Raw genomic sequence first — 9,042 nt, 5'->3', positions numbered from 1 at the left:
CTCCCCCTCTCTCTTTCTCCCTCCCCCCCTCTCTCTTTCTCCCCTCCCCCCCCCCCTCTCTTTCTCCCTCCCCCCTCTCTCTCTTTCTCCCTCCCCCTCTCTCTTTCTCCCTCCCCCCTCTCTTTCTCTCCCCCCCTCTCTTTCTCTCCCCCCCTCTCTTCTCTCCCCCCTCTCTTTCTCTCCCCCTCTCTCTCTCTCCCCTCTTTCTCCCCTCTCTCTCTCTCTCTCTCTCATCTCTCTCTCTCTCTCTCTCTCTCTCTCTCTCTCTCTCTCTCTCTCTTTCTCTTCTCCTCTCTCTCTCTCTCTCTCTCTCTCTCTCTCTTTTTCTTTCTCTTCTCCTCTCTCTCTCTGGTTCTGTGTATACAACAACATGCATTCACTGTTAAACACACAGCTGCAGTAGATGTGTGACAACGTATGTCTCAGAGTAATCTTTCTGGGGAGACTCCTCCAAAACCATATGTCCTTTTCAAGATTGTACTGTTTACACAATGGTTGTACCCTCTTCTGGCTTCAGTTTTTTTTTTTAAAAAACTTTACCCTCTATTTTCCTTTTTTTGTAAATTCTCAGTGTGCCCTGGCGATGCACAGCGTTCCCTCTACAGCGAGTGCCACATGTCCGAAGAATGCTGGAACTGCAGGAGGGGAGAGCCCACTTCAACAAGAGAGAGAGAAACAAAAAGGAGAAGGACGAGCAAAAGGACAACACTGACAAAAGCACTTCACAGAAAATCCACAGAGCCATCTGAAAACCCCAGCCCTCCCAAGAACCTGGCAAGCCCCACTGCTTCTGTGACTGTGAGCTCCGGATCTCTGTCAATGCATTCCAGTAACCCCAAAGTGCGAAACTCCCCATCAGGAAATACACAGAAGTAAGTAGGCTTCGCCATGCATGTGTGTGATTCTGGCTCCCAGAGGTGGATATGAATGTTTCTAGGATAAATTTGTGGATGTTCTGACTGTCTGGAAAAAAAAAACATTTCAGACAGTGCTTACCTTAACCCCTTTGCTTGAAGGGGTTGTACTGGGGTGATGCCTACAGCTAGAGGCATCATCCTGGTACCGTTGTTTAGAGCCGACGGTCGGCTTTCTTGTAATGACAACTGATTCGGCTGAGCAGCTGCCACCTGCAGCTCGCCAGGCCGAAGACCCGGACAAAGCCGCATTCAGCTCAGTTTGTGTCTCCAATGTAAAAACCCGGAAGCAATGTCATGACATCACTTCCGGTTTCTGTAGCCTTAAAGAAGCCAGATTTAAAACCCATGTGATTCTGATATGTATCTTACGCAATGCCTTTATGTACATGACTTGTACTGAGTTTAATATCCTCCTATGTGTTTTTATGGTTAGGCTGAATCTTATATAGGATCAGCTCTGCCATTTTTTCTGTTGGTTTTAATATGGTATCAATACATTTTTCTCTATCGCTCATTGACAGACGTAGTCTTCTTGATTCTCAAGAGCTGGGTTATGTTGTCTCCGCAGGAGTAGGACTAGGCAGAAAGACAAAACGTTCTGGCTCCACCTTAGGGGCAGTCCCTGAGGGTATATCCTCCCTCTCTCTGCTACAGGGAATCAGTTGGGCCTTCTAGATTGGATTTGATTTTGTCAATCCCACCCCTCATTTGTGGCACTGCTTCTGGATGTCCCAGCTCTTGAGAATCAAGAAGACTACGTCTGTCAATGAGCGATAGAGAAAAATGGATTTTTGTAAGATCTTACCGTAAAATCCTTTTCTCTTAAGCTCATTGACAGACGTAGTACCCGCCCCTCTATCATTGAGTTGGGTTGGGTTAAATTCTCTGTACTGCTTTAAAACAGAACTGATTCCCTGTAGCAGAGAGAGGGAGGATATACCCTCAGGGACTGCCCCTAAGGTGGAGCCAGAACGTTTTGTCTTTCTGCCTAGTCCTACTCCTGCGGAGACAACATAACCCAGCTCTTGAGAATCAAGAAGACTACGTCTGTCAATGAGCTTAAGAGAAAAGGATTTTACGGTAAGATCTTACAAAAATCCATTTATTCTTGTGTGCAATTATCTGTCTCATGATGTGCCTTAAAAGTCCACTTTAGTTACAGATGTCCCTGTACATCTGTTGTCCCCCCGCCCCCCCCCCCCGAATATTTAGGATTATGGCACGCTTTCCATGGCTCCCTTTTTTCTCTGCTCCATAAGAAGTTTTTTTTTTTTTTTTTGTCCCTCAGGGTCGACTGACAAGGGCTCGAAGCCTTTCAAGGCCACCTCTGGAGGATTCAAACAAACCTGGTCTGGCAAGCCAAGAGGGGGCTACTGCAGACCCACAGATAAGGCTCCTTAAGCATGAAGGTGCGCCCTCACCCCTATCAAGACCAGTGGGTCCACAAAGTCATTTGATCCGGCTACAAGATTGAGTTTCGCTCTTGTCCCTCCGGCAAGGTTCTTTTCAAGGGGTGATTGTCCCAGTTCTGACTTCGGAACGTTTTCAGGGTTTTTTCTCAAACCTGTCTACAGTTCCCAGGAAGGAAGGAAAGGTGCGTCCAATCCTGGATCTCAAGGCGCTGAACTGCTTTGTGCGGTTGCAGAACTTCAGGATGGAGTCCATTCGCACGGTGGTGGCATCCCTGCATCCAGGGGGGTTTTCTTGCCTTTATTGACATCAAGGATGCTTACCTTCACATTCCAATATGTGCCAGTCACCAGCGCCACCTCCACTTTGCCGTGGGAGAGGAGACTTATCAGTTAGTGGCGTTACCTTTTGGTGTCGCCTCTGCTCCTCGGGTCTTGACAAAATTGTTAGCCCCGGTGCTAGCTTTGTTACAACAATGGGGGATTGCGGTACTAGGCTACTTGGATGACCTCATTCTGCGAGTCTCCTCCTACTGCTCTTGTGGACAACCTGGAAATCACCAATACAAACTTTTAAGGGAGATCGGGTGGATTCTGAATTTTCAGAAGTCTACTCTGGTTCCGTCCACAAAGCTGGACTATATGGGTCTGACTCTTGGCCAGAGTGCTCCTTCCTCTGGACAAACTTCAGAAATTGCCGGCTGCAATTCGTCTCCTGTTGTACAGCAGATGGTCATCCCTTCTGACTTACATGTGGGTGCTGGGCCTAATGGTGTCTACCTTTTTTTGAGGCGGTTCACAGTTCCATATGAGGTCCCTGCAAAGGCAGATTCTGATCAAATGAGACAAGACTCCGCAGTCTCTGGACAACAAGATATCGCTTTGTTTGGTATCTATTTACTTGGCCAAACATCTTTTGTTTAAATAAAAATAGGTGTTTGGGAAGTCCCAAAGCAGTGTTAAACATGAGGTGTTTCGTCAGTTTTGTCTCCGGTGGGGCATCCCTGAGGTGGATCTGTTGGCGTCTCGGCTCAACAGAAAGGTCCAGAGGTTTGTGGCTGCATCACAGGATCCTCTGGCAAATGCCACAGACATGCTGGTTGCCCAATGGGGTCAGTATAGTCTGATTTTGCGCCTTCCCTCCTCTTATGCTTCTGCCAAGACTTCTATGCAGCATCGAGGCAGAAGGGATTCCGGTCATCTTAGTGGCTCCGGACTGGCCTTGCTGGGCTTGGTACACCGATCTGGTGCAGCTGGTCGGGGGGGGGGGGGGGATATGCTGTCCCAAGGACCAATCCTCCATTCCCCCCAGCCAAAGTGACTCCTGTCACAGTGGGTACTATCAAGGGTCAGGTAATGGTCTTAGCGGTCTTGTTTCAACAGCCCTTGGCCACATACTCCTTGATGCATACTTTTCTTTAGAAAGTTAAGCACTTGACCCCTCCAGTGCGGTCTCTGTTGCCGCCTTGGTTGCTCAATTTGGTGCTCTCAGTCCTCCAGGTGCCTCCTTTTGAAAATCTTCGGGAGATTTCCCTGCTTATGCTGTCCCAGAAGGTGGCCTTTTTGGTGGCTTTCACCTCTGCGTACAGGGGGTCGGAATTGGCGGCATTACCCTGTCCACTTTACTTGGTGGTTCACAGCGAAAAGGTGGTTCTTCGCCCCTGTCCGTCGTTCTTTCCTCTGGTTGTCTCTGATTTGTATGGGAATGAAGACATTGTGTTGCCTTCCCTGTGTCCCAGGCCAAAACATCTGAAGGGAATTGCTTTGCATGCCTTGGATGTGGTCCGGGCGATTTAGAGTGTACCTGGCAGCTATGGAGTCTTTTAGGAAAAGTCTGACTCCCCGTTTGTGCTTATGGATGGACTTCGGAAAGGGTTGTCCGCTTCCTCTGCAACCATTTCCAGATGGATCAGACCGAACAGATGGTTATTTTGGCCTATTCCATCAAGGGTCAGGTTCCTCCTTTCCCTGTCAAGGCGCACTCTACTCAGTGCCTCCTGGGCCTTCCATTAGGCGTCAGTGATGCAGGTTTGCAAGGCGGCAACCTGGTAGTCGGTGCACACTTTCACAAAGTTTTATAAAGTGGATGCTTCCTTTTGGCCGCAAGGTTTTGTAGGCTGCTGTCTAGAGAGGACCTGGTCCTCTTTGAGGGTGTATTGTATTTTTACAGGTTTGCTTGAGCTCCTGTTTATCTGGTTGGTCATAGTTTAGCCTTGGAAATTTTTTTTTACTGTTCCCATCCCTCATGTTTAACACTGCTTTGGGACTTCCCAATGGTTGAGAAGATCAGGAGCTGTGTTCGTCAATGAATGAAAGAGAAAATGGGATTTTTGACTTACCGTAAAATCCATTTCTTTGATCATTGACGAACACAGCACCCACTCCCATGTGGAGTTGTAATTTTTATGACTCTGCTTGTAACAAAATGTAGTACCTATAGCAGAGAGGGAGTATACCCCCGGGACTGCCCATAGGCGTAGCCAGACTTTTTTTCTGCCTAGTGTCCTACTCTAGGGGACAGTATAACCCAATGGTTAAGATCAGGAGCTGTGTCCGTCAATTAACATCACAGAAATGGATTTTACGGTAAGCTAAAAATCCCCATATTTACAGCTGCCATACCTGAGGACTTGATTAGTGTAGATGTTTGTAATGTTTTCTCCCAGCCAATGGAGAAATCACATATTTTCGGTGATTATTCCTGGATAATGCCTGCAGCCGCAGGAATCCTCCCAGTATAGTTTTTTTTTTTTGGCAGTCAGCTCTCTTGTAAGAGCAATCAAAGCGGCTAACTTGTTGTTAGATTGCTATTACAAGCAGCTGGAGGGGCCATTCCATTCCCCCCCCCCCCCCCCCCACTGCTTTCTGCGGCTCTCTTGTCCCAGCTGGAGATCTGAGCAACTAGCCAACACGTCCGCCGACTAGCAGGACAGGTAAGCAAAGCTGGCTTCGTCTTTGATTGGCTGTTCGTATTACTAACCCGAAAGCAATAACATGACATCACTTCCAGTTTACTCGGAAGCAATCGCACCATTTTTAAAAAAATTGAATCTCTGATCCTCCTCCGATTGTGGTTTTTTCGAATGCTTTTAAGGGGAGGGATTTGGGGTCTCGTAGGCCTCAAATCTCTCCATAAAGAGGACCTGTCACATGCGTATTGCTGTCAAAAGGATGCTTACATTCCTTGTGACAGCAATAAGTGAATGAAAAAAATTAAAGCAAAAGTGTTTTAAAAAAAAATTGAAAGTGTCACGGTCCTGCCACGCTCGCGCACAAAGGCGAATGCGCACTATGGTTCCGCACGAACAAACAGCGATCGTCCCACCCATGTGAAGGATCACCACGAACCTCTGATCATGTGCAGTAATTCTAGCACCAGACCTCTGTATATCTAAAGTGGTAACTCTAAAGCCTTTCAAAGCGTCGCTTTGTTTGGTATCTATTTACTTGGCCAAACATCTTTTGTTTAAAAAATTATAAAATGATGTATTTTAAAGTAGTACACCGCTCAAGGTTTTCCTTAAAGTTCCACCTCCACTGCTCAAGCAAAAGAAGCTGGACCTGCACGTAGCAGAAAGTCTACAGTAAAGAGATTTCCCTATGGTTAGGCACCAAGCATGGTGTGAAACGCGTTAGCTGCATTGCCTGCTGTATCCTTTTCCCTTTCTTGATGTATGGACTGAAGTGTTTTTTGCTTTTATGGATTCAAATAAAGGTGATTTTATTGGAGTGTGGCCATCCAGACATCTCTTCTTTACTCCTGAGTTATGTATTGTTTGTTTGCATTGAAATTCTAGAAAGTGTTTTTTTTTTTCCAAAATAAGCGTTTAAAAATCTGCTGCACAAATACTGTGCGACATACAAAATTGCAAATACCACCAATTTATTCTCTAGAGTCTCTGCTTTAACCACTTCCCACCCAAGGACGTATCAGTACGGCTGTGATTGGACTCAGTCGGTCATGTGGTAGAGAGCCTTTTTTATTGGCTCTTTACACTGATCAGGGATGGATGGATGTCACATGATGTCCGCCCAGAGGGACAAAGCATTCCTTCCGGCGTCATTTTGCAGTGTGCCAGTAGGGAAGTGGTTAAAGGATTTGCTGGTACCACATCCTCTATGTAAGTTACACAAAAATAAAAGAAAACTCCTCCTAAGAAAAAGGTATGCTTAATAGGGTTTTTACTACACCTGTACTCCCCATATTGACTATATATTTCATATGGCCCTATGAATCGAGTATTAGAGTGTGTGTGTATATATAATATGTATGTATGATACTAAAATATTTTAGTGATTGAAGGACTTCTACTGGGACAATCCCTGGTTTTTCACAGGAGTGGTTTCCTGGGAATCGAGGTATGTGCTGTGCTGTTTGATATTAAGATCTGACAAATTGGAGTAATCTATTGCAAACTTGATGCACGCACTTCTTTTTTTTTTTTTTTTGTTAGACAAAGGCAACCTCTGCCGCCTAGTGTCTTTGGTTGCCAGGACTCAGGCGGCCCCTGCTGTATAGTGTCCTTGGTTACCAGGATGCAGGCGGCCTCTGTAATCTTTTCTTTCTGTTTGCCTGGACTCAGCTGGCCTCGTCATCTAGCCTTCCTGGTTGTCAGGACTCAGGCGGCCCCTGCTGTATAGTGTCCTTGGTTGCCAGGATGCAGGCGGCCTCTGTAATCTTTTCTTTCTGTTTGCCTGGACTCAGCTGGCCTCGTCATCTAGCCTTCCTGGTTGCCAGGACTCAGGCGGCCCCTGTCATCTAGCCTTCCTGGTTGCCAGGACTCAGGTGGCCCCTGCTGTATAGTGTCCTTGGTTGCCAGGATGCAGGCGGCCTCTGTAATCTTTTCTTTCTGGTTGCCTGGACTCAGCTGGCCTCGTCATCTAGCCTTCCTGGTTGCCAGGACTCAGGCGGCCCCTGCTGTATAGTGTCCTTGGTTGCCAGGATGCAGGCGGCCTCTGTAATCTTTTCTTTCTGTTTGCCTGGACTCAGCTGGCCTCGTCATCTAGCCTTCCTGGTTGCTGGTGTTGCTTGTCTTGTTTTCGAGACCAGCGCTGTAATTTGTAGATAATTGAATATTTGTCTCCTTGATGCGCAGTTGGAAAGTGTTAGGGGGAGGGAGGCATTATCGACCGTGCTGTCACAACAGTGTGACAAGCTAGAAATGCGCCTGGGGGACAGGATAAAAAGAAATGTGTAGTGAAACTTCTTTAACACTGGATTTTTTTTCTTCGACTGCATTCCTTCCATTCACTGACAGGGCACATTTACTAGCTCTCAAGTGAAGTCTGTTATTTAAGTCTAGATTTAAGGTAAGATGCAGAGGACTGTGCCTTTTTGGAGCTGTGCTTTTGTGATATCACTGTTTACTCTGAACAGAACATGATGTTTTCTATTCTTTGTGTACATAGAAACAGGCTTGTGTATTGACCCAACAGGTCTAGTGGATCTCATGTGACCAGGACCAGAGCTATTGATTGGGTGTAGGTCGGGCATTGTGTAACTGCTGTGCTCTGCTTTCTCATACTTTCCAATAAGGCAGTGCAAAGGGCATTGCTTGGCAATAACCTGTACGAAAGAATTCTATTTTGGATGTTGTCATCTAATCGGACAACAGCACAGAATTTTGAAAGATGATTTTTGATTGGTTGTTTTGATGTAATATGTGCATGGCTTTTTCCTTCATCGATAATCTGTAATTTTATGCAAAACAAACCTTTAGTTTAATTTAGTTCCTTTTCAGAAAAATAGTGGACCATTAGCATGTACAAGGGAGGGCCCTTTCATACAGCTAGGGAGGCACTGGTTTAACACTTTTACATTAGTTGCTAAATACCTTATAGATTTATAATAGGATTTTACACATGAAAAGCTTTCTAGCTGAAAGTGTAACCCTCCTTTTTAAATTTTCATGGTGACACTGTATTACATGCCCCTGTTTGCCACATGTATCAAAGTGTACATCGGAGATTAGCCTTTTGTGTATTCATGGCTTATGATTCACCAAATAAATGAAGCATTTAATATTCATGCAGAAACTCATTAAGTTGCTTTGTGGAATACTTGAATATTTGACATTTTTCTCAGCAATTGTAAACACAAACTCCCTCTTTTTTGTTTTCTTCCAGCAGCCCAAAATCCAAGCCAGAGGTTATGGTCCACCCTCCTACCGTGATGTCTCCATCTGGCAACCCCCAGCTGGACGCAAAATTCTCCAGCCAGGGAAAACAGGCGAGCTCCACCAGCCAGTCGCAAGCGTCTCCTTGTGACCCAAAGAGTGGCAACCACACCCCCAAACCGCTGCAAGGTCCTGGGGGCAGCATGGGACTTAAGAACGGGGCCGGGAATGGAGCCAAAGGGAAAGGCAAAAGGGAAAGAAGCATCTCTGCGGAATCGTTTGACCAGAGAGACCCAGGAACTCCCACTACAGACTCCGAAATTAAAGGTAGGCTGGGCTGTCGTAACCAAAAATGTAAAAGACAGCTGGCATTGGATTCCCAGAAAGAGTTCAGTGCATTTAGAGTTGATGAGATAGTAATGTATAAACATTGGACGGGTGACCCGGCATATACAGAAGGGTCTGCGAGATCTCTTCCTATGCCAAAAAATATTTGTTTTATTTAAATCTAGTAAAAATCCATGTGTAAAACCAATGTGTTTCAGGGGGTTCAAGGTTTCCCTTTTAACCTTGGCTTGACATATTTGTTAAAATTGGACT

At 45.9% G+C, this 9,042-nt stretch overlaps 1 protein-coding gene across 5 annotated transcripts in view; it reads left to right on the top strand.

Moving 5' to 3' along the window:
* The window catches only part of BCL9 (BCL9 transcription coactivator), a gene marked incomplete at its 5' end in the record, with an annotated part of 467,860 nt that overhangs the window by 372,804 nt on the left and 86,014 nt on the right, over positions 1 to 9,042 (top strand). For 4 of the 5 annotated variants that reach the window (XM_082245782.1, XM_082245780.1, XM_082245779.1 and 1 more), the window contains 2 exons: positions 572 to 872; positions 8,453 to 8,769. In XM_082245782.1, the coding sequence (XP_082101908.1) occupies positions 616 to 872; positions 8,453 to 8,769 (574 nt within the window). Of the gene's footprint in view, positions 1 to 571; positions 873 to 7,488; positions 7,521 to 8,452; positions 8,770 to 9,042 lie in introns of those variants that run through there. The other variant, XM_082245781.1, reaches the window with a different exon arrangement.

This window comes from Pelophylax lessonae (genome assembly GCF_965119305.1).
Source record: "Pelophylax lessonae genome assembly, chromosome: 2".
In the NCBI taxonomy this organism is placed as follows: Eukaryota; Metazoa; Chordata; class Amphibia; order Anura; family Ranidae; genus Pelophylax; species Pelophylax lessonae.
Note: the sequence above shows the minus strand (reverse complement) of the source record. Positions and strands in the feature narration are given on the sequence as shown.